Here is a 25796-nt window from a genome sequence, read left to right on the forward strand (position 1 = left end):
GCTGATGAGCTCCTTCTGCAGGATCAACATCTAATCACCCCGTTCTCCGCCGTTTCCTGTTCACCGCCGCATTTAGAGGGAAACCTTGACTGACTACAAACCCTACGCTGCTCGTGCACATCCTCATGGCTTTGAGTAAATCTGGCTGTTTATAAGGAGAAAACGGGATTTTATGAAGTTCTGAGACCTTTACGACCAAATCGATTGCCCAGTGTGAGCGAGTCCTGAGGTTTTTATTACCCTTTTAGGGGATCCAGTTTTTTAAAAGAGCATTAATGTGAAGCAATGTGTGATTATGTGTCAATTACAGTAAAATAACGCTAAGCTGAATTTAACAAGGCTGCATTAAGCTATATGGGGAACTCAATAGGTTGAATTAAGCTGAGCCAGTTATTTAATTAGTGAGCTTGTTTTGGAGGGTGTAGGCTGCTTATCTAGGGTTTTATACATTCACTTTAAGAAAATAAAATCACTTTAATTACATGACAAACATAGGAGGGTGTTATAACACTGTTATAACAGGGTTACAATGGAATCCTTCCTTTCTGTATATTGAAAGAAGATATTAATAGGTAATTGAGGTTGATTGGAACAGAGAGCACCAAAGAACAGGGCTGGGAAACACTGAAGGATACTGTACACATGCATGTGTGAGGAAACACACAATGGTGAAATGACGCCATCGCTAAGCCACGGCTTTCTCAATGACACGGGAGAATAGACTGTGCAAGGCTTAACCGGTGCTAAGCGGTACCGCATAGACAACGGTACCGACGCACACTGAAGCATTGTGTCTTTAAACGGCACCACTGCACTGGATCAAATGGGAAGCAAGGACAGAGAGGAAGGGACTGAAAATCCCTCTTTCTCCACTGAGACGACCAGAAATAAACATTTTAAATGACTGCAATTCAGTAGATCACTCTGTGCCCTATCATTACTCCTCTATAGTAAAAGATGCTCAACAAATTGTCATTCCCACTACTGGTCAGTCGGGCCAGTTACCATGTTTCTTTTTCAGGCTTAGTTTAAATGCAATATTGAAACCTAAACCTTTTCTAGAACCAAAAAAGGAAAGGCTGGTAATAATAAATCTTGATGATCACACTTTTCACACTGCAGCTCTGCCAGTTTCTAATTATCTCCTCAGAGAGGTGGTGAGAGAGAAAAAATGAGGTAGCAGCGGATTTCCTGAACAGATAATAATAGAGTTTTACCTGCTCTCTTTAACACCTAAAGGAAATCTCTATGGCCATAAGTAATCGCTTCACAATGGTGAAATATGGTTTTAACATATCCCATAATAGCCCACATGGTCTCCACAGGCAGGGGTACGTTCTCAGACTGCAGCTGGTGAAGACGACATGTCCAGTGTGTGTTTATGTTGCGGCTTCCTGTTGCAGAGTCCGGTTTTCTGGCTTTAAACCAGAGGATCGGGCCTCGAGAAGCCGGTGGGCCGCAGCGCACACGCACCGACAGATGCCAGCACACGCACACCCCCACGGACACGCACAGAGCAGAGGCTCCCTCACAGACCAAACAAACACCAGGCAGCACCCACGCCGGCCCAATCAGCTTCTAATGACTCGCTGCATTAGCTAAATGGCTGTAATTTACTGGCCCGAACAAGGGTCAGCAGGCCAATAGTAAACAGACCACGGGGGCACCCAGGGGTTCAACAGAGGGAGGGGAGTGGGTGAAGGAAATGAAATGTACTAACACAGAGGAGGAGTGTGTGTGTGGACCTTCAAAGGGCTTCAATCATGGGAAACGATTTTAAAAGAGAGATGTTAAGGACCGACAGCTTCTCCTAATGTGTTCAAGATCCCCAAAATAAGTCTGCTGAGGCTTCACGGCCAAAAGCAACAGGCCAAAAGTAAAAAAAAAAAAAACCACACACACGAGTCCTGCCAAGCTGATCAAGTGTCCAGTGCTGACCACTGGCACCCTGACACATGAACGACAGCAATGCTTTCAGGGCCAATACAGCCAGAGTCCATCAGCTCTGACACACACACACAGACACACCATCCATTATGCATACACACAATGGAAGAAAAAAAAAACACAACTCCGTGATTCTCCAAGATTTTGAAAAGGCCTTAAGCCCAATTCCCCAATTACACCAGCTTTTCATCCACCTCATTGCAACTGCAGACAAATCATAATTAGGCCTGAAAGAGTCTATTAGGATTGTCATTTTTTAACAGGGTTCAGGCTGAGGGGGGGGGGGCATAATGACAAGCCATCCATTCTCTGGCTACCCTTTTTGGTCCCTTTAACTAGAACTGAAACAATGAGGGCAATTTAAATAGGCAATCAGGAGGGTTTTGCAGCCACGGGCCATGTGGACGCGCTGTCCTAGAGGAAAACAGCAATATGTCTGCACAGGAAATGGGAGCGTTGTTTGGGGCAAATGCAAGACAAATGTAGAGATTTAAGAAGTTATCGAGCACTGCTGAGCTCTCCCCAAAGTCATCATCAAAGTCTCGGGGCCGGGTTGGGGATTACATCTCCAGCTGACATTCCTAGATGTCTATCAACCATACTTACAGTATGTTGGAGGAGGCAGAATCACTTTCAGCCTTGTGCTACCAACCTCTGCACAGCAGAGCCAGTCACAAGGAAGTCGCCACGCTACACAAACGCTTTTAAGGCTAATCAAACCACGATCACACAGAGGGAGAGAAAAGTACCTTATCCCTGAGGGAAATCAGTTGACACAGCAGCAACACACTTGAGAGACAAATGAGGAGCTGTCGGACCTGAGATCTTAGTCCCAGGAGTGGGACTCTGTTTCTAGTTAGGAGAGAGACTAAAATGTAAACCAGGCTTCAAAGAAAGTCTAATCTAAAAATGCGAGGACTGAGGTTGTGAGCATAACAGCTGAGAACGGATTTATTCATAAACCAATAATACATGTCCACATTCTGAGTCAATTAGTAGGAATGTGAATGTTTGATTCATTAGGTCAGAGTTTAGAAGCTATGCAAGAGAAACTGGCCTTGCTGACCCTGAAAGAGACACAAAGACCCTGAGGGCACCTAGATACCACGCACGCACGCACGCACGCACACACGCACACGCACACGCACACGCACACACACACACACACACACACACACACACACACACACACACACACACACACACACACACACACACAAAGTGTCTTTTACATAAGACTCATTTCCAGGAGTGTGTGTGCAGATTGTTATTCATTTACCTCCTAATCTAGTCTTGGCTTATCTGTGTCAATGACTACAGTGTCTATTTGTACTTCACTCAAAAATATGACACAGGTAAGAAAGTAACTTAATCTGCTTATAAGCGTTGTTTATGCCCTAGACAAAGACTGTACTGGTTAGCTATTAAAATATTCACTATCCAACAAAACCTTTTGATTTGGAAATCGCGGAAGTACGACAGTGGCAGCACGGTCGGCTCAGTGCTGCCCCCACCCTGCCGGCTGCGCCACTGCACCCTCTGTCACCCGAGGCAGACGGGGCCAGAGGCAGACTGTCTGGCTGCTGCCCAAATGGCTTTCTCCATGGATATAAACAGCCTGACTACAGCCCGGACCACACAACAGCATTCAGCGAACACTGAGCCGCCGCACTCGTGTGTGTTTGCAGGAGGAAAAGATGAGCGGCGAGATAAACACAGCACGCAGGCCCTTGAGAGTGTGGGTGGCGATCATACGTGCTGTGGACATCTTTCTATACAGTGGACCCACATCTTGTTTTTCACTTCCCTGTCTGGTTACTCCCACATTGCATCAGAATAGTTGGGGACTCCTGCTCCTCTCTGGAGGAATTAAAAATAACTTTTCCTCGGATACAGCCGCACCGCCGTCAGCCGCTGCACCAATTCATTAAACCAGAGAAAAACAGGCTAACAAGACTCCTGCTAATACAACACCAGTGTATTTCCTTGTTGCTGCTCACTTTAACACCTCAAATCCCTCAGTTTAACAACTTTTATATAACTGTCACTAAATGAGTAATGAATAGGAGTCTGTGGAATGGATGAAGTAATGTTTGCTAGATAAGATAAGCAAATAATGCGGGGGTGCAGGGGTAAGGCAATAAATGACCTTTGACCTTTGTGTCAGCATAAAAATGGGTTCTAACTTCAACAACCCTAATAGAAAAAATGAATGAGGACACAACGGATTGGAGAGTTTCATGAGATGCGCCCTGGGAGCAGACATGCAGAAGCCCAACATGAAGGACATGGAAGCACAGGACACGCGGGTCACAACCTGAACAGGGAGCGGGGCTTTTCAGACCCTTGGAAAGATTAACCGGGCCAACGTGGATGCCCACATGCACCGCACACACACACGCACACACGCGCACACACACACACACACACACACGGCAACGGTGGTGAGCATGGATTTACACGCACGCCCTCGGGGGCTGTGTTGACATTCTCCCATGTCCTTCTCCTGGTGCGGGTCCCAGCATATGGGTCACATGACAGGCTAAAGGGGGAAAACGCAGCACGGGAAAATGTCATCTCACAGCAAGGAGATCGGCCACGGACGCACGTTACACAGCGAGCTAAACTAAAGCTATAAATACCGTACAGCGGTGAAGCAGGGAGCGGCGGAGTGGAAACGCGTCCACGGAAAACGGTTCAATCGTTAGTTTAGCAGCCCGGCTCTAAAATTAGCATCAGTCGCGCAGCGGGGTGCAGCCGGCGCTGCAGACGCTCACGCAGAACGGCAGCGGCGCCGGCAGCGGCTTGCAGAGCACCGCTCCTGAGGGAGACGGCAGCAGAGCCCAGCATCAGCCGCCTCCGCATCGTTAGTCTGCCACTCCATGTGAAGGGGCGGCGCGGCACGCTGAGCGCAGAATGAGCTCACCTTCACAGTATATGGGACATTATATCATTAGCCCACGCTGCATCCTGGCCTATATACACGCGGGTTTAAGTGGTTTTAGCAACTTCCAATTATGCGTTGGCGTCTGTGAGGTTAAAACGACACTTCATCTGAATCTGAAGCCGCCGCATCCCAACAGAGCAGAGTTTAAATTTGGCTTTTCCAAGTCTTTAGCCCACTTTGAAGGATGGGCAGAGGTTAATGAGGATGACAGGAAATGCATGTGAGGACGCGGCACCGGAGGAAGACGAGCTCTGAGCGGCTTCTTCGCACTGAGCACCTCCTCCTCGTGCTCCACTACACCTTTGCCCCGACGCTTTCTAAGAAACAGGCCCGGTTCCGTACGCTCCCTCCGTGCAGCTACTGGCAGCGTGACAGCACCTAGTAACTCAGATCCTGCTGCTAATTGTTCCGTTTCCAGTTCAGCGACACGGAAGGTGCCACGCTGCTCGAGTGAAGTAGTGGCGTTTGTGACGGAGGGTGCGACCGTGTGAGAATTCGACGCACGAACAGCTGCCCTAGTGGAGCAAGTTCAGCCGGCGGTGGCTGCAAGGAAGGAGGGGAGGGGTCAGGGGTCAGGGGTCAGTCTTACCTCGGAGGCAGAGGAAGGTGAGGAAGTCCTCCGTCTTGGGCTTGCGTCGGGACAGCTCCTGGATGGAGGCGGACAGGGACGCGGAGGCGAGCGACGACAGCGACGCGGACGGCGCCGGGGGCGGGGCCGCGCTCAGGCCGCCGGGCTCGGCCACCTTGATGGGCGTGGTGCTGGGGGAGTTGGGCTGCGACTGGGCGAACTTCCTCTGAGCCTGGAGTCGAGGCCTGAAGGGGAAGAAACAGGGGTTTTTAGCTTTCGTTCGCAGCATGCACATAATAAGGACATGCGGTTAGTCACGGCGACGCTAAATATTTAATTCCTCTCAGCACAAGAGGAAAATGATTAGGCCGCGTATAAAAGGCAGGAGCAGCGCTGTCAGAGGCCGCTGATAACACACAGGAGCCGGCTGCTGGAACAGCAAAGAGTCCTTCATCTCCCCATCTTTGTGTCTTCATGCTCCTACTTCTGTCTCCTTCTCATTTTCCACCATCTTACTTCCCACTCTCGTCAGCGGCACACAAAGCCTCCGAGACGTCGCTCTCGTTCCTCCCTCCGCTCGTCTCTTTTCCCTCTTTATTTCACAGCGCGCGTCGGCCGAGGCGAGCGAAGCAGGAGAATTTTAAAGAAGTGGATGTCTGAGTGAAAGCGGTGGACTTGTCACGTCGCCTCTGTCATCCACAGCACACACACACACACACACACACACACGCACACGCACACACACTGCAATTCCTAGACCGGCAGGAGCCACATGAACCAGCAACTGGCTTCCACTGATTAGTGATGCTGTGAGTGTGTGCGCGAGCATGAACTCCGCTATAAATTTTGAGGGGGAGTGATAGGCGCCATGTGATATCCTGGTATTATTTGTCAATTTTCCACGGACTCGATTGAAGCTAGGGAAGATAGGATCATGTCTGGAGAACACCCACAATGCATTTGGCTCAGCCACTGAAAGGTGCCGAGCTCCGATTACACTTCAGTCGGCGAACAGTGTGGTGTCAAAACGTGTCAATTTCCTGCTGTGACACGGGCATAGGCTCGAAATATGAGAACGCAAGGGATGATTGCACGCGCGTCGCCACAAGGTGTGAGCAAACTGCACAAACATCAGTTTGCACATGCCCTGTTTGTTTACAGGCGAACCCAAAAACACCAGCTTTTGATTCTGATCTGCTAGACTAGCTGGTCTACAGGTCAACAGACCTAATCAGCTCTGACTTAGAGTTGTGTGAATAAAACGTAACCATTAATAAAAGCATTTCATCACTTGGGCAGAGAAAAGGTAATTTTTGGTCTTTATAAAGTGACAGTAAAATATTTAACAACTATTGATAACACACTAATATATTATTATATGTGCATATCTAGAAGGCAAAACATTTATCATTAAATAGAAAAACTACACAATGGAAGCTCGTCTCAGGAATTCTCTATTAGTCCATAGGCTCCTCTGTCTTTCATTTACTAAAGATCAGACAGAACTGTTAAAAAAAAAAAAAATGAACGAAAACACTGAACGACCAATAAAAATCAAAGCAAGTCTGGGATTAGTACAAGTGCGATTAAAGAGTCACAGCGACGTGCAAAAGACGAGGGAAGTGTGAGAAAAGTGTGATCGGGCGCATCCTCTCCGTTTCACACATGCTCACTGTGCCTGCGAGGCCGGCCTCTTCAGGACGCCTGACCCACAGAGCAGCTCAACACCAGCAGAGACCAGCAATATGCGCTCCCTTCATCAAACGCTCCTGTTCAAACACCTTCGGACACAGACGTCGCTTTGTATCATTTCCTCAAACGCCGTCTCGACGCGCACCATCCGCCGCGTCAGTAATTTCAGGCATCTGCGGTTTATTACGGCGAGGGACGGAGCGATGCCGGCTGAGCTCCAGACACATGCGAATAGTAAGCGGAGATGCTGAGCTGCGCATGAAAGCCCTTTTAGGGGTAAATTCAATTTAGCTGCTTAGGGAGAAAGTGAGGGAATAACAGACACGCGTGCAAAAGCGAAAATAATAAGCAGCAGTAAGATAACAGAAATAAAGGAGAGGGCCAGGGAGGATGAGCTGCATCCTGTCTAGACAGAGGCAGAGCCTCTTGGTGAGACTCAGGTTTTCCTGGAACAATCCCCCTGTTCTGCGTTACCGCTTCACATCCAGGGGAGACAGTTGTTATCTAGATCCTCTCTATTAAAGTGGAAAAGACAGTTATAGTAACATTTGTTGTTTCCTCTGACAGATAATCGCCTCATCACTTCATTCGTAGCAGATGTTCCGACCATCACACACGCGTGGATGCAGATGCGAGCAGCAACCAAGACGCACACACGGCGGCTACAACGAACAAGGTGAATGACACCACTGTTGTGGTGAATGATGCCATTTTTATAAAAGCCGAGTGGAAGCGAAAGCCTGTGATTCATCCCCCGTCTGCCCCGAGGAGGCCGGTCGGTCTGTGTGTGTGTCTGTGTGTGTGTCTGTCTGTGTCTGTCTGTGTGGCCCGTGGCCCCGAGCGTGTGGAGCTATACAATACTAACTGGTACCGTGCCACAGTAGGAACGTGGGCTCAAAGTCGGCCTGATTGCCCGGAGAGCACAGCCAGGGAGATGCAGAAAGGGGGGAGCGGAGCTCCACTGTTGGGGGCAAGCAGAGAGATTACAGCAGGATGTCTCCACTCATCCCCCTCTAATCCACCTTTCATCCATCCCTTCCTCCTTCCATCCCTTCCCGCTATCCGCCAGCCATCTAGCCTTCAAAGGGCCGCGCTAATGTCTAATGTTACACATGCCACCGTAGCTGCTAGGGCATTGATTATCTCCGAGAGGGACAATTGTGTCATCCAGCGGCAGAGAGGGAAAATGTACAGAGGGGAGGAAGAAAAGCCAGAGATAAAAGAACGGTAGTGGTCTCCTAGTAAATGACATGAAGCAAGAAGGAGTGTGAGGCGCTGGGGATGGTGTGATTAATAAGCTATAGTCCTGTGTTTTCAGCCCGAGCTGGACCGCTGCATCAGACGCACACACAGAGCCCGTCAATCAAAGATGGTGTGACTTCTGCCGCTCCCTCCTTCAGGCGCCATCTTATCAACACCTTTTCAGTGATGATCGTTGCCATGGGAACTGCGGCGATGGCGGGACTCTCGCCGCGTGGTCGCCCTAATTTACACCGCGAGGCGTTGGCGCGCGCCCAGCCCGCTGGAGTGTCACGGCGCAATCCTGGCGGCGGCGGGGATGCCGATCGGTAACTGGCCCTTATCTCTGACCCCTGCAAGCGGCGCGGCGCCAGGGAGGAATTAATGCCTGCCTTCCACTCAGTCAACAGCTCAGAAACAATCAGCGCAGGGGATCGTGGGTAGAAACCTCCGAACTGGGTCCTTCAACCGGTTCACTATGAGCCGCGGCGCAGGAAACCAGCTGACTAAGCGCGTGCTTGCGTTTCTGGGCATACGGCTGCGACAGCCGATTTATTAAACTGCACAGCGACTCATTTGTGCATGGAACGCTTACAACAGATGCAAAGGTAATGCTTTAAATGCCAATTAGGCGAAAATGATTGTTGAAAAAAGAAAACAGTCTCCTATACTTGTGTGATTTATTGAATAAGCCCTTGGCTCAGCATATCAGGACCTTTAAATTCTTTACATATTAAATATTGATGAGCAGACTCCAATATGTGCGGGTGTAAGCTGGATCGAACTTGGAAAAGCAGCGTGGACAAAAACGCTTTACAGCATGTGAAACGTCCTTTAATTGGCTGAGCTTGTCGAAACACGTGAACTTTGCGTTTGTGTTAAAAGGTGAAATCAAGCCTGAGACGTGTAACCGACACCAGACACCAACGCTGCTGCAGACCAAAGTTAGGCTGAAGCCCGACACCCTGCTGAGGTGAAACTAAACACACAGCGTCAGAAGGAACCCTTGAGGAATCTGTAAGTGTAGAGGACACGCTGAATAGCTGGACAGCCAAATGTGAGGGCCTTTAATAACACGCATGTCTGGGAGCGGACGTCACACTCCGTACTGTGTATCGGCCCCCGCCTGCTTTGGTTTCAGACCTTTGCTGTGCCACCGTAATCTTATATTTGGACAAGGCTGGCAAGTAGAATATGAGCCTGTAGCGGCCGTGTCTGGCTGCCTTCAGCAACGTGAAGGTTTAATTCATGCTGAAACGCACTGGAGAGTGAACGAGGGCAAAAAACGGCAAACCACGCTGGACCTCGACTAACGAAACACACATGAAGCTGTTCAGAACCCCGGTGTTGAGCTCGTCCACGGTGATTCTATGATAGATGGTGGCGTGGGGCTGACTGTGCGTTCCCTCCCATAGTAAAGGTTACTGTGTGGGGAGAAGAGATCCCATCCAGAGTCGGTACCTCAGGGGCTGAATTAATTCCTTCCAGATGGCCGACATGGGCCTGATAAAGCACTACCTCACTGCAGCTGGTCAACACGTGTGTGTGTGTGTGTGTGTGTGTGTGTGTGTGTGTGTGTGTGTGTGTGTGTGTGTGTGTGTGTGTACGCGCTCAGATCAACTCAATCAGCAGATAAAGTGAATAGAAAAGGTTTATGTAAATGTTTGAAGGTAGTTAGACCTTTAGGCAGCACCATTGTTTGAATAAAAAAGGTGAAGCTCCAATGCTTTTAAAGCTAATCAACATTATATTTATACATATTCAACCTTAGCCCAAACCCTAAAGCTTCACTCAGTGTGCATGCATTTAGGTCAGTGCAGGCTCTGCAGTGAACTGTAGACTGTAATCACATATACAGTTTACAGATGCCCACTTTAAAGTCCCTGTGCTGGACAACAACCATGATAGCGCTTTGAGGTGCAAGCACTAATGTTATTCAGCCGTCTCCGTCCTATAATGTTTAGAGGCTTCAAGCAGTCACAATAAGGCTGACACATCTGAGATAAAAGCCACGGCAGGGCCTGTGTGCGTATTTAAATGCAACCTTGGCTTTTCACTCGACCTTCTGCTTCTGAGTGAAACGGAGCGGAAACGGCCCGAGAGGCAGATGGGGAGAGAAAAGACATCCAGACAATAAATCAAGTCTCGCGCTATCTTAATATTAGGTCAAATTAAATGTCACAGAAATCATTTTAAAAAAAACCACAAATGTGAGCATTTGCATCATTTGCATAGAACAAAAGGCGTACACGCCATAGGTTTGGTTAGCAGTCAAGGTCCACTGCTCATGCCTACCTACCAAAACCCCCATCCCTGCACATAGCATGTAAAACTCAAACCCTGCGACCTCTGACCTTGCAGTCCACTTTAAATCACTTCTGGGAACAGCTGAGCACATTGAGGTCAGGTCAATAAACATCTATTTGTGCTTAGTAATGAGTTTAATTGAGCTGGAGCCTTGTATGTAGCTCCAAAGAGAAGATCTGGGACAAATACAATACAAATGAAAACTGAACCCAAAGACATTATGATTATGGAAGCAGGTCTGTGCAGTGGCTTTAGGCACAGTGGTGGGTTAATGCTCCTTCACTCTGCCCAGAAAACGGACCCACGGAGCCCCAACCAGGCAGCGACACCGGGAGCAGCACTGAAGCAGAGCTCAGGGTCCGGCCGCCGACAGGCTTCAAGGGAAAGACAGAGACTGTGGGACACATTAGTGCAGGTTGATCTGTGGGGCTGTTTGTAGAATGCATGCACGCGTGTTGTTTTTATTCGAGCCATTAATTTAACCATTAGGCTACAGCTAGGTGGTGCACAGCACATAGGTCCTCTCTCAGTAAAATCTAAAGCAAATCAATACACATTATGGGCCTCTATTATCACAGTGTGTGTGTGTGTGTGTGTTGGCCTGCACACACATGCATGTAATCCCTCAAATGAAAATGGTGATTATGCATTACTGACAAGACTCATTGGTTACGCTACGCAGGACGAGTGTGTGTTTATGTGCGTGTGTCTGCGTGTGTACACACTTGGCATTCATTAAGTCGAAACAAAACAAGCGGCAGCAGCTGAGAGCGCGAGTGTGTGTCTTGGCTGAGACAACAGAGGGAAGAGATTCAAAGAGAGCCAAAAGTGGGGTTCAGCGCAGAGGGGGAGAAGAGGAGGAGGAGAGGGACAGAAAAGCCAGAGAACGGAGAAATTAAGTTAAGCAGGCCGTCTAAGAGGGGCCCTCAACTTGTGATCCCCACACACACACACACACACACACACACACACACACACACACACACACACACACACACACACACACACACACACACACACACACACACACACACACACACACACACACACACACACACACACACACACACACACAAATCTGTGTCACTTTTTCAAAACTCCTGTAAACATTAATTAGATGAGCTGGAGGAAGATGCATCTTGATCTAATTATTCAGGTTCTGGTGCCCGACAATTCCAAAAACCTTAAATCTGAGACTCAGCGCCCATGAAATAACCAGCAGCTTAATGATGTTTAACACTATTTAAAAACCACATTCCTCACTATGCTCCCAATCCGGCTACTACAGTAAGCCGCAACGGAGACGTTGAAACTAGCCCAAGTGGCAATAAATACCTGAATAATCCAAGTTAAAGTACAAACACAGACAACAAACTATCCCTTGGTTCTCGATGACACCACCACGGCGGCAGAGGTGCCGGCGCTAAGTGGGTCAGTGAGCCACGGCAGCGGCGAGGCGCCGGGGGCTGGAGTCCCACCTTGGCAGGGGGAGCCCGTGTGGAGAGCACGGTCACGCTGGCAGGACGGGGGCTCCGGTGAGCTGGCGTGTTCCGCTCTCAGGACGTGGGAAGGCAAACACACAGTTGATCTCAAAGACTTCTAAAGGCGCACGCTTCCTGCCAAAAACCACTCGCACCTGTCCTTCTGTCTCTGCCTCCCTTCCTCTCTCTCTCACTCTCTCTGTTGTTGCTCCTCCCAGCGACCCCCCCCCTTGTCCCCACTCCATCCCTTCATTGTCGTCCCACAGTGTGAAACTTTTTCTCTTTACTCAGAAATTGGACGGATGCTCGCCGCCGCTCCTCCCGTCTGCTTTTGGTCAGTGCCAGGTGTAAAAGCTCTTGGCATCGTCTCAGTTGGTCCCGTTCGGGGAGAGAGTGTGGGCCACCTATGCCAGGGGCACCGGAGTCATCCTTCACACATAAAACACACAAAACGAGCCTTTCTGAGAGCGGACGAGGCTGTGCCAAGTGCTGGCTGGGCCCGTGTTTCATTAGCATCAGATAGAGAGGCTTTCTTCACTCGGTCCTGCTGCGTGTACGTGTGTAGATGTGCGTTTGTGTGTGAATTAATGAAACCCACCCACCACCCGAACCCCAGTCAACACGAGCACTAAAGGCCGTCAGGAAGCAAATCTAGCGTTAAAGCGCTACTATAATGTCAAGCGTTGTAAGATCAACCGTCACTGGGATTTTCCTTCAACTACTTGCCGCAAACGTACAATTTTCTTCTCCCTTACACTTTTAATTTATTTAATAGTCGAGGATTTCAAGTTTCTCTCTGGAGCAGCTTGTGGGAAATGTTTAATTGCTCATCAGCTGCTTCAGAGGCCTTCTCTTTCAGAGCCAGGTAGATGAAAGCTCGTAATGACGGAGCTCAGATGTGGTTACAGTATCGAATGACGGCCAGAACTTAGACAGGTGCTTGACAAAAGTGAATAGAGCCTGTATGAGCCACTCATTCCACAGGGACATCTGCTGCTGTCCAGCCCTGAGACTCCACCCCTAGCTTCACACTGATGCTTTGACCCTGTCAGCAAGTGTGTGTGTGTGTGTGTGTGTGTGTGTGTGTGTGTGTGTGTGTGTGTGTGTGTGTGTGTGTGTGTGTGTGTGTGTGTGTGTGTGTGTGTGTGTGTGTGTGTGTGAGACCAGAGGCAGAACCAAACAATGCACCCACGCTCACACCTGCCACCTACAGTAGCTGGCAGCTAAATAATAAAACATAAGACCAGCTTTGAGGCCGCTGGTTTGCTCTGCTTGCACATAAATGTAACGTGCATTGTGTTCGCGCGTGCACGTAACCTAGCGGATAAACGCAGCAGCCACCTTAATCTGCTGTAGACTACAAAGACTCTGTAGTGTATACACAGTATTTGTAAATCATATTTTCCAGCTTGTAATTTCCAAAGCTGCTTCATGCCGAACACACTGGGAACGTCACATTTTCCTAAGATGCTTTATGCCTTTTTCCAAGAATATCTGTCTAGGAGAGCACATGAACGTTTTGTATGGGTGTCTCTGACAATTACCATTCCTTCATGGAAGAAATCCATTTCAATAATTCACTGCTGATAAAAATACATTCAGAAAAAAAAAAGACGCTGGTTGAAAATTAGCAGCTCATTGTTCTCGGGAACAACTTCAAATTTGGACAAAATCTTTTGGAAATTAAAGGCGGTGTCTTTAAAAGGCTAATTACGTTTGACTGAAATAGCATTTGCATTTTCTGCTGAATATCATTTTTTCAGAATTAATGGGCAACTTTCTGTCCCGTAAACTGCAAAACAATTAATGAGACAAAAGAGGAAACATCCAAGAAAAAAGACGCGTGCAGAGATCTGATTTAGCAATTAAATAGAGAGTATAGTGTGTGTGTGTGTGTGTGTGTGTGTGTGTGTGTGTGTGTGTGTAGACACTGCACAAAACACATGGCAGGTGGCAACGTCTTAACACCCTGCGCGGGGACCTCATCACAGATAAACTGTAAATTGTGAAAACTTTCTCATCACACTCGCAGCCTCTCACGTTCACACTCATAGTATCAGTATCAGCAGCAGCCGCATCCTTTGACGTGATCTGACAAACACAGATGCAAATAATTCATCACCGCTGAGGGATCTGAGACGCTCTGTGGCGACTCTCAACCAGGATTAGTCATCTCACCTCTTCTTTGCAGGACCGTCCTCGCAGTACTCGCTGCTCCCAGCCAGGCCTTTGGAGCGTAATGACCCGTCTTCTCTGTGGCTGCCCTTTGACCCCGAGATGCCCCCGTTGGTGAGGGAACCTGAAAACACAATGCATCCAAAGAGTCAGACTTCTGCTCGCCGGGTCGGCTTCCACCTCATCTGTATTCAATTACAGCAGAGAGTCTCTATAAACACGGTTTTCTTATGACAAGTGGTGCTTGTAGTTTGATAGTATTGTGTTAGTTCTGCTTTATCTGACTGTGTGGAGTGAATGGAATAAAGACAGACAGATCAGCGGGGATAAATACAGAAAGACGCTGACATTCGATTTAAAGTGAAAGTTATTGCTGCATTTCTCATCCATACGTTCCGCTGTCAAACACGACTGCACCTCTCTGCTAATGTATGTGATGTGGAGAATAAAAACAGGAATAAACACAAGCCTGAGGCAGCGGACAGGTGAACAGATATGACTGGACTTGACATTCTTACTGAGCCCTAATTAAATATTTAGCCTGCAACCCAGACAAACAATATAAGCCCCCAGACAGATTCCTGCATCAGACGCAACAACAGGCACAGAGAATTCAAATCAGGCTGAACAACACAAGCTGAAGTCAATGTTAATTAAAGGAGACAACAGAATTAAGCAGGTATCATCACACAGCCTGATTTCCTCACGGACAATTCGTGGAGCGTGTCACGCAGGCCGGTCTGATTCAACATCAAGCGAGCGGACGAGCAAACTTATCAATGAAACGCCTGGAGGTTCAAAGCGGAGGGAGCGTCGCTGCCAAGGACACGACGGCCGGCTGTGGACAGAGCCCTGCACCCGCCGGCTGCAACGCGGATTTCTATCCGTGCATATCAGTAGTCAAGATTAGACACCAAACCCGATTCATCACCACCTTCGACCCGTTCCGACAAGTATTCATGCCTGAGTGGACTTTGGTATGGCAGCTTCCTAAATTATTCACTACCATTCTTCAAAAACAAATTATGACTCACTGGCTGCTCAAGCTCCCGCGCGTTTGTTTAACTAAGAGCGCTACTTCCATGAAGTCGCCCCAACACCTTCTCGTGCGGCTCCTCGTGCACGCCCAACTGAATTCCATTTGACTGACACCAATGAGGGATGTCACTCACCCGGCACCGCAAACCCCTAATAGTGGGTGTCAAAAGGAAAATAAATTAATATAATAACAGTGAAGCACGGGTTAAGATAACTGGCAACCTGAATGATATCCTGTTAGCGGGGACGCTACTGTTGAACAAGCCCGGGCATTGTGTCATGTGAGAATGATGGGATGGGGAGGGGAGCAGTGGGATTAAATAACGGTGCAGGAGACAGGATAAAAAATGAGCAATTGTGGAGCAGGTAAAAGGAGTTCCCAACATGTTATTTAACTCAGATTTAGAAATGTGTTTTAGGCCGAGTGAGAGAACACACACACACGCTTTACATTATTGTGTAAACCCACTGGTTGCTGGTTCATGCCTCCTTCCCTTTCTCACACACACACACACACACACACACACACACACACACACACACACACACACACACACACACACACACACACACACACACACACACACACACACACACACACACACACACACACACACACACACACACACACACACACACACACACACACACACACACACACACACACACACACACACACACACAGCAGGTCAGTACCTGAAAGCGGAGGTACAGTCATCAGACACTGCTGCCGTCGATGCGATGACTCAGGCCATTGCATTGTTGCGAATGCCATTAAAAGAGCCTAAGTGTATATGCGAGGGTTGAATCAGCGCTCTGGTTCTCACGAAGGGCTTTAATCAACGCGCTTCGCTCACGTGCTTTGAAGTTTCCCCTTTTGGGATTAATACAAAACGTGACAAACGGAGAAATCACGCTTATAAATAAATAATACAAACAACTCGCAAACTACAAAACGGGAGATTCACGCAGCTACTGGGCATTGTTTCGCCATTGAAACTGGCACCAGAGCACAAATAGCTCATTAACTTTAATTGTGCTCAGAAAATGACTGACGCATGATGTCCCCACAGAACCCAAACAACCCCAGCCCACCCACCCCTCCTCCGTCCCCCCCCTCCCCTGCCTCATGCCTCCAAAGAGTTGTTTGACATATGCTGGTCGCACATGAGTACCCGTCTGAAAAGCAGAGCTTGGGAATCCTGGGAAAGGCAGAGAGCTGGGGATGGACGACGAACGAGGAGCCAACAAACTGGAGCTGACGGCGCCCGGGCTCAAAGTTGAGGCGATGAGGCCGCGCCAGTGTGCCGTCCTGGGTCGTAATCACATTTATGCACGCTTAACTAGGCCTGTTGTTACGTTACGTTCACCTCCAGGTCTCGGGAGAGAGGGAGGGAGGGAGCGAAACATGGCACCTCACAGCACTGAGATAGGGAAGCGCAGTAATGAGCAGCGCTCCAGCAGACTGCGCTGAACCCCTATAGGTTCATGACGACACGAACACAGGAGGATGCAAAAAGCAGTGAGAGAATGGAAGCAAAGGCCGTGAGTGGAGCCCAGATGAAATATTAGATTAGCTGTAATCTGCACAAATGTCAAACAAAAGTCAGTCTCCTGCTCCATCACGTAAACATGATTCTCTTTTATAAGTGAAATGCTTTAAGTATAAAAAGGAACCATTTCTTTTTAGGGAAACTCCCAACAGTTTCTATTCCCAGGCGCTTTTCGCAAACACTAAAATTGACTGTCTGACGAGATTTTTTAAAGCAGATTCTATTTCTCCTCCTTCCAAATTTGGACCTCCCAGCACGGCACGGCGCTCACCACAAGCCAGAACAAAAGCGTACAACAATGCGCAGTTCAGAACCACGCCATCTGCTTTGTGTAGTTCAAGGCTGTAAATCCAGCGCATCAAAGGCAGAGACTGGAGTCTGTAATGGCTGGAGCTGCTGCAGGAACAGGGGGCACGCGAGGACAGAGCTCTCCTGCGAATTTAATACCTGAACTCCTCTTCTCTCAGCTACTGTAATTATTTCATTTGCCTCCTTTGGTCTCACCCCCGTTCCTTTTGTGTGCTGGCATTTCTGCATCCACAATTCGCTGCAGGTCGACGCTATGGCCAGCGAGAACAGCGGGCCTGCAGGGGGTTGTGCTGTTTGTATTGTAGACGCCAGGGCTGCTGCTCTGACCGCGCTAGGAGTCGGCGGCATGGAAAATGCAAACCGACAGCGGCGCGAGCGCTAAAGGAAAGGAGCCTAACGGATGCAAACGTGACGGAGCGGCAGGTTGTGTGACGCGAGGACGGACAGGAAGAGGAGGAGAGGAGACAGGCAGAAATAGGCAAACCCCTCTCCACGGCCCCTCCTGGTTGTCTGGCCAGCAGCCAGCTCCTCCATCAATAGCACTCAGGAAAATGGAGAGGGAGCGCAGGAAGAGAGGGGAGGAAGAAACGAGTATATCAGAGGGAGACGGCGAGATAAAGAGGCAGTGGAAGACGAAGCTCCGGCGTCCTGGGAAACTGGAGGGGAAGGGTGAGAAATAAGACAGAAGGAAGGAAGGAAGGAAGGAAAGGGAGGGTGGAAGAGGAGACGGCAGGGTCTGCGTGACAGATACTGGAGATAGTTAAGACAGATGGGGCAGAGGACAGGGAGGACGAAGTGGAAAAGAGGGAGGCTTGTGAGAAAGAGAGCGATGGAGAAGGATGGAGGGACGAGAAGCGATGCAGGGGAGGAGATACGTAATCGAGGAGACTGAGCAGCGGGAGGGAGGAAGGAGACAGGAGCTCGTGGGGAAGGCAGTAACCAGAGTCCTATCGATGTGTAATGAATCCCTGCATCGTGGTAGAGACGAGCGGAAGGGCAGCCTGGCGGAGGAGGGGGGACGTCGCGCTGATGGAGTGGAAGACGGGCGAGCGGGTGAGGGAGCGGATGCTGGGACGCAGAAGGGCATAATGTCATTTGTTAAATAATGCAGGGGAACGAGCGCGAGGGGCAGGAAGTGCGAGGGACACGGAGATGAATGGCAGCGAGAGGTAAAGTGGCCGGGGAGATGGCATGAGTGCCAGTTATGGGCTGGTGTGTGGACGGACACACACACACACACACACACACACACACACACACACACACACACACACACACACACACACACACACACACACACACACACACACACACACACACACACACAGCCACACCCTCCTCTGAAACAGATCGCCAGCGCTGCCAGGCACTGACAGAAACAGAGGCAATGGATGTGTCGCTCCGACGTGTTCAGTCCACTCAAAATGGGGGACGTTGGTCGCAAAACACACAGAACCGGACACGAGTCCGGCAGGAGGTCGCTAACTACGTTTTATTAGTCCGAGAGGTGACACAATTAGCACGTTGAGCCATCCATATGGCCAGTAATGGTTAGTCTGCTGTAATTATAATCAGTGAGGCAATTCTCCAAAATGGCTGATAGTTTCATAATAAAGCCTGTGTGAGACTGAAAACCTGGCACATGTCTGGCCCCGGCACCAGCCCAGACTAACCCACAGTCCCCTAAAACAGCAGGGGCTGCCCATTCAGGATGTAGCGCACGCTGAGTGTGATCCTCCAAAATGGCTGACAGTTTCACCGCAGCGTCTGAGCGAGAGGGGAAACTGCGCCGCTCGCACGGGCTCCGGAGCCTCGCTAGCCCCGCTAGCCCCGCCGTGCTCTAAAACAGCGGGACCCATCTATTCAGCGCCGCTCCCCCTTTGTGTCCGCGCGGGCCGCCGCCACTATCGCGGGCGCGTCGGGCCGCCGCCGCTCTCTAATGACTCATTTTTATTCAGGCGATAAGGTCAGCTACCCGTGGCGGCTTAAAAGGCCCCGAGGAGCTCTGGAGTGGCAAGCACGAGATGCCAGACAGACGGAGATTCATGAGCTACATGACGGGGAGGGGGCAGAAACGAAGGTGGGAAAATGTATTAGAAGAAGAAAAGGGGACGGAATAAAAGGCGCGTTTCAGAGGAGACTGCCCTCATGTGTCTGCCTGTCTTCCACGCTGCCTGAGCAGACGACTGGCTGGTTCCCGGGCCGGGCGTGAACTTTCCAGGAGGTGCCTTTTTCCTCGCGTCTCCTTTCTTTCCGCGTCGGGCTCGTGTTAATGTCAGCTGAGAATAGCTTCCAAGGCGTGTGTGAAGTTCAAATCTCCGCTGTTGTCTGGCGGAGGGCCTGCTGTTTCTATGGGAGCGCCCGTGTCAAACAAAGGCACGGCGGCGGCTTCATTCAAAACGGGCCGTTCGCCCCCCCCCCCGTGCCCCCCGACCGATCCAGGTTTACACCGCGCTACACTGCTAGCGTAGCGGCCTTCCACCTGGAACTGGATTCCTGTCCAGCTAAGCAACTTCAAGTATTAATAAGGCTGAGCCCCAGAGAGGGTGTAGATGTCCAACCTGGAACAGTTTAACACCAGTACACACGTTTTCTTGTGCGCAGCGTTGTGGGAGACCTCATCAGAGTCTCCGCTTGGAGCGTAAACAATGGTTGAAAACAAGAGGGGAAATACGCCGGGTTCCCAGCTTCCTTTGAGGATGTGACACGGGACCAGTAAAGACAAACTGCAGTTTGCTGCCCAGCGACCCACAACAAAAGGCAAATGAGAGTCCTTGATCATCCGTTCTCATTGAACTGCCTCCATTTTAAGTAAGATCATGTTGCACGGTCAAAGGAAACTCGCTTCGCGCACACCAATAAAACTGTCAGCCGCAATAAAATGGGAGCGGGACCGAGACCCCGACCTCGGCGGAGCCAGACGCTGGGGAACCGACTACTAGTCTACTCCCCAGACGAGCCCGGGTTCCGTTTAATGAGGAGACGGTAGCGCGTGACGCGGACTCACCGTTGGTGGTTGTGGTCCCATCGTCCAGCTGCCGTTTCTGCGCGCTCCTGAACTCCTTTAGGGAGAGGTAGAGCACCTTCCGCATCATCCGCTCCTCCGACCACGGGATCCCATCGCTGTCGTCCTGAGGAAACAGCCAAGGAGACGAACGGGGTCAGAGCTCGCCTTCCGTGCGTTTGCAGACATCGCGTGCGGTTAGTAAAAACAGTTGCGCGTGCGTTTGCGAGTGTTGCCGTTGATATGTCAAGTAAGTGAATCCAATCAAAGCTGGCAGACAACCAGCGGCAGCCCGTTATTACAGTATGGAGCCCTGCAGATCTCAGAGCCATTATCTATGATTCAACTAATTATAAGTCAGCTGCGTCGACATGTTCAGAACAAACTAATGATACAGTCTGTTCACGTACACCTTCAAACAAACCGGAAACACCAGTTTAATCTCTGAAGTAGTCACTTGTACCAATAAATCATATAAACCAGGTATATATTAAACTGTTTGCTATGTATTTATTATTTATATATAGCTGTATTGCATAACCACCCCCCCAACACACACACCCCTCTCCAGATCATTAGCATGACGCAACATTAGCATAACAGAGCCTTAGCTTGCAGCTAGACACAGCGCTGTGCATTATCATAACAATGCGCGGCCGCACAATGATCGGAGAGACTGTGACGCTGATGAATGGGCAGGAAGCGAATGGAAAAAAAAGCATCATGGGACGGTGAGTTCACGTGCTGCTAGTCTCTGCCGGCGAGCGCGAGGAGGACGACGCCGTTGTCGCACTCTCCACTCGGAGCCGGTCCGTTTCCATCAGAGCCTCAGACACCTGACGGCAGAACGTCCGGCGTCATCACCGCTTTATTGTCTCTGCCCCATCGCTCCCCACGCCCTCTGCTCTGCTTTGATGTCGAACAACGCTAATGACCGGCGGAAATGAGATTAGAACCATCAGCAACAACAAAAGATGCATTAATAAATGATGGAGGCTGAAAATAGCCCCACCGCTGTCAGGCCACAGGCCGGCTGGATGTCAGCAGTAAGAACAGAAGGCTCACTATGTTAATGACTCATGAAGAAGAAGAATGAGGACGATCCTGGCGACTCATGAGTCAAATGGAACCAAAGAACCCGTGTGGGATCGAGCGCTGATCGCTCCTTTGACTCGGAGCCTTTCGAGTTGAGCACGGTTACGTCATCGCAGCCTGGATTCATTAAAAATCCTTATCCAACAGCTGTGGCCACGTGTGAGGAACAAGCATTTTATAGAACAAAACAAACACAATCATCAGGCAGCATCAGTGTCGTCCTCTGCGCGGTCGCTACTGAAATGACTGATGCTGATCAAACGCAGACAGACGTGATGTTATGATGGATCAAATATGCTTCTGACGAATCAAGGCCTTCGCGTGTGTCTGGACTTCAAGGCTCCGGTCGGTGGCGTTGCCCCAAAACATCTGAACCTGGTTTAGATTTCACTTAAGTGGGACGAGGCTGAGTGAAGGACGACTCGGTGTTTGTTAAACACAGCTTAGTCTCTCCGTGACTGGAAACATCCTGCGCTGAAGAACAAACTGATATGACCTCATTCACTCACTCAGCTCATTTCATAACTCCTAATATTTTTTGACAGTATTGACAAGCCTGAAAGATTTTGTTTGTTTATCGCGCTTTTGTGCTTTTCTTGTCTCTTCAATAGATAAAAATAAGCTTTCGCACACTATTGTTTTGATTTCCCAGGTCTGCTCACGGGGCCTTTGGGGGGTGGGGGGTGGTGGCGAGGCCTCGGCAGAGCTGAAGGGAGGTGGGCTCGGAGGAGGGGAAGGGGGGCAAGATTAAAAGCTGGATGTCTGCACGTGATGGAGCTGACGGGTGACAGCCACGTCTCCCGGCGCGCAGGCTGGCACAAGCGCACAACACACAAACGAGCGGACCAGCTAGGTGCACTGATGGCACTGTGACAGTGGCTGGTGGGGTGTGTTGGGGGGGCGCACGCGCACACACACACAGACAGAAAGATAGTGCAGGTATTCAATTATGCCTTTTCTCCTGTATTTAATGTCATCTAATACTGTGTGTGTGTGTGCCAGGTAAGCACCAATTACCTAGACAGCTCTGGCACTCTTTTCCTCACGGTGTGGCACAAGGCCAAATGTACAATGGGACACACACACACACACACACACACACACACACACACACACACACACACACACACACACACACACACACACACACACACACACACACACACACACACACACACACACACACACACACACACACACACACACACACACACACACACACACACACACACACACACACACACACACACACACACACACACACACACACACACTTTACAGTATTAACAGCGCAGAGCAGCGAGCGCTTTGCTGTATGCACAGCATCTAGGTCATATCCATTCAGATCTACCTGACACACAACACACAGCTGCGTTTTCCTCTCCACAGATGACCTCAAGGTTCATCTAGATTTCTTTTTTGCTCTCACTGGTTTTCGCCGTTTCCGCCAGCGCTTTCACAAACACAGCGACGAGGTTCGGGGAAGAAATAAAACGCTGTCCTCTTTAAAGCCGCTGCAGCTTTAAGCCTCAGCATACGTCCTCATACCTCAGAGGGCTCCTTTAACAGGCTTTCACAAGCGCTGCTCACCTGCGGGTTAAACATTTGCTTGACCTCAGAGGCTTGTCGCCGTGTGTTTCTGCAGCGAGTTTTAAGCCGCACAGTGTAAAACGCAGAGAGGTGATTGACAGCAATATCGTGCAAAATCCCTCCAAATATATTTACACTCTGCCTGCCAGAGGAAGGGAAACATTCACTCAAACAAGCAATAAAACCAAATTGTGTTGCATCTTGGCTTCCCACCACAGTGCATGTATTTATGAGAGTTTGTGTGTGTGTGTGTGTGTGTGTGTGTGTGTGTGTGTGTGTGTGTGTGTGTGTGTGTGTGTGTGGTATTGCCAGAGCTCTTTAGAGGCAGCTCTCAGAGATGCCAGCCATGCACAATCTGACACACACATCTAGACCCCAACTAGCTCCCATCAGGCCAGTGGAATCCCACTAATGAGCACAGAGACCTTTTACATGCGCGTGTGTGCGCGTGTGTGCGCGTGCGTGCATGCGTGCGCACGCGTTTGCATTGCAGAGCGATCCATCACAAGACGCTGTGTGGCTGCAGTCAGTCGGCAACCTCACACTCGTATGCAATGGAATACACAGGTAATTGGACTACATATAGCAGGTGTTTGGTTTTGCAACCTGCAGAACACTGTCACACACACACAGGAGGAGGAATCAGGGAGGGATAGGATGTTTACCAGTGTTACACATTTTTCTTCTAGAATTTTTTTTTTTTTACCAAAATAAGAGCTTAGGTAAAATATACTAAGAAGTGGGGATTGAGTAAATGTTCACAGAATAATAGGTCAAGAGCAGGAGGATAAATCAAAGGGCTGGTTCCGCCTCATAACTCCAGCCTTGTTCAAATATTCCACTCTCCAGAGCAGGCAAATCCAATAACCATGATGAGGAAACAAGCAGATCACATTTTACATGGTGAAAAAAACCTCCCAGATTAAATAAGATGCAGAGGATGGAGGGAGGAGAGAGATGCATGGAAGGAGCCGCTTTCTGCACCACACTACAGGATCAGCAACAATAAAACTCCTCTTCAAAACCAGAAATGAATAAAAGCTAGAGTCAAACACGCTTCTTAGAGGCCGACACTGTGCCTTTAAGACACCGCAGCAGCTCTTTGTGCGCCGTGCTCTGCGTCTGTGTGTAGAAGGGGTGACATAAAACCACGCTAATGTCAGCGCCACAGCACTCAGAGATGGAAACCACCGATTACACACACACACGGTAGCGTTCAGCTGCTTCTATCCATCGGCGAAGCATCAATGATGTATAGGCGTCAGGTTAAAGTCAGTCAGTGAAAAGAAAACAAGCGTTGAGGTAATGAATGTATATATTCACACACGCTCAGCCCTGTGGATGTGCGAGGTTCTAAAAATAGCGCCGCGCTGCTGCCGACTGTGCGGATGTCACGGCAGAGGAATGTGGGCCACGTGCCAGCTGCGATCTGCTCCACAAAACTGGCCCGAAATCTGTTATTCTAACACACATCTCCCCTCGGAGGAGGGCCGGAGCAACGGGCCGGCGGGTGAGGAGTGTTGCTTTACCAGCGCCGGGCTTATGGCGCTCTCTGCCCGGCTCCTCCCTCCACGTCCACGGCACCAATACGACGGGCGGCGCACATTAAAGGCTTTTAATTGCCAAATAAATCAGTGGAACCTTCCTCCGAGTGACGGCCGATCATTTGTGGCTAGAAACATTTAGGGAATTTCGATTATGGCCCCGCGGAGAAACGGACGCATCCTTTTAAACGATGCGGCAAACGGTCCAAAATCTACTAAAGCAAAAGGGAACAAGAGAACAACAACACACTAGAAAACTGCGATGGGGAACTTCGCAGTTTTACATCTATAATTAAAAATGACTATTTTTAAGCCTAGTTCCCCTTTGGGCCTCAATGATGGCTAGTTTCCCCAAACGGCACCTGGCAGCGAGTAACAACACGTGACCAAAGCTTTTTAGACAATCTATCTGCTAAAACTAGGCCAAGCTCTTCTACTATGAAGCACATGTTCGCTGGCAAATCGCACATTCCAATCCTAACTACATCCTGATCCCGGCGTCCCTCATTGAGCGGACCGGATGCTGAGCTCAGCTCGGAGCTCAGAGAACAGTCAACTGGAAAAAGGGTTTTGCGGGGTCGCCGAGGACAAGAGGCCCTATATGATCGCCTCATTACACCACAAGCTCACTGCACTGGAATGCACGCTTCCGTGTGCGAGAGAGAGCAGACAGTGCAGATGGTGCACTGTCCCTTTAAACCGGCCGCGCCGGGACGGCAGCCGGTGGAGCCTCTGACGGCATGAACCCGCTTTTTTCCAAAAGCCGAAACGCTCCTGGGCACTTCCTCAAGTAAAAACGCCGACGACAATGAGGCATCAGGTGGAACCGCACGCACGCTTTCTGCACAGCATCCACATACGCGGCAGATGAACCGCAGTCTGCAGCCGCTGCCACCGTCTCTCCTACAGAGCTCAGGGTCACGCAGACGCACACGGCCCGTTTTCTCTCCTGTCAATCCTATCAGCTGCCTGCGTTTGCACGCACACACATGCACACACACGCACACACACACACACACACTCGGTCGGAGTGCAACAGACGTGGCAGAGACATTCAGCCCCCCAGTGCATAAAACGCCACAAGCCTGGAGAAAGTAGAGCAGAGAGCCCTGAAATGCAGACTGTGACTGAGTTTGTTTTGACTGAAAGAAATAAATGTTGCAACCGCTCTGGAACTGCTGTTCAGCGCGCGTGTGCGCGGAGAAACGCGGCCAAAAAAGAAACGGGACGGTTCTCAGCCGCCGCCGGCCGCATCGGCCTCCGGCTTTCGCAGCCGCAGCCATTCCTCTACGTTTAATAACACATAA

General features: G+C 49.7%; 1 protein-coding gene across 2 annotated transcripts in view; it reads right to left on the bottom strand.

The window, feature by feature from the left end:
- The window catches only part of jarid2b (jumonji, AT rich interactive domain 2b), a 71667-nt gene that overhangs the window by 13834 nt on the left and 32037 nt on the right, over positions 1 to 25796 (bottom strand). For both annotated transcript variants that reach the window (XM_029166917.3, XM_029166918.3), the window contains exons 2-4: positions 20264 to 20387; positions 14360 to 14480; positions 5484 to 5707 (exon numbers count right to left, since the gene is read on the bottom strand). In XM_029166917.3, coding sequence (XP_029022750.1) covers positions 5484 to 5707; positions 14360 to 14480; positions 20264 to 20387 — 469 coding nt within the window. The remainder of the gene's footprint in view (positions 1 to 5483; positions 5708 to 14359; positions 14481 to 20263; positions 20388 to 25796) is intronic.

This window comes from Betta splendens, chromosome 11, assembly GCF_900634795.4.
Source record: "Betta splendens chromosome 11, fBetSpl5.4, whole genome shotgun sequence".
In the NCBI taxonomy this organism is placed as follows: Eukaryota; Metazoa; Chordata; class Actinopteri; order Anabantiformes; family Osphronemidae; genus Betta; species Betta splendens.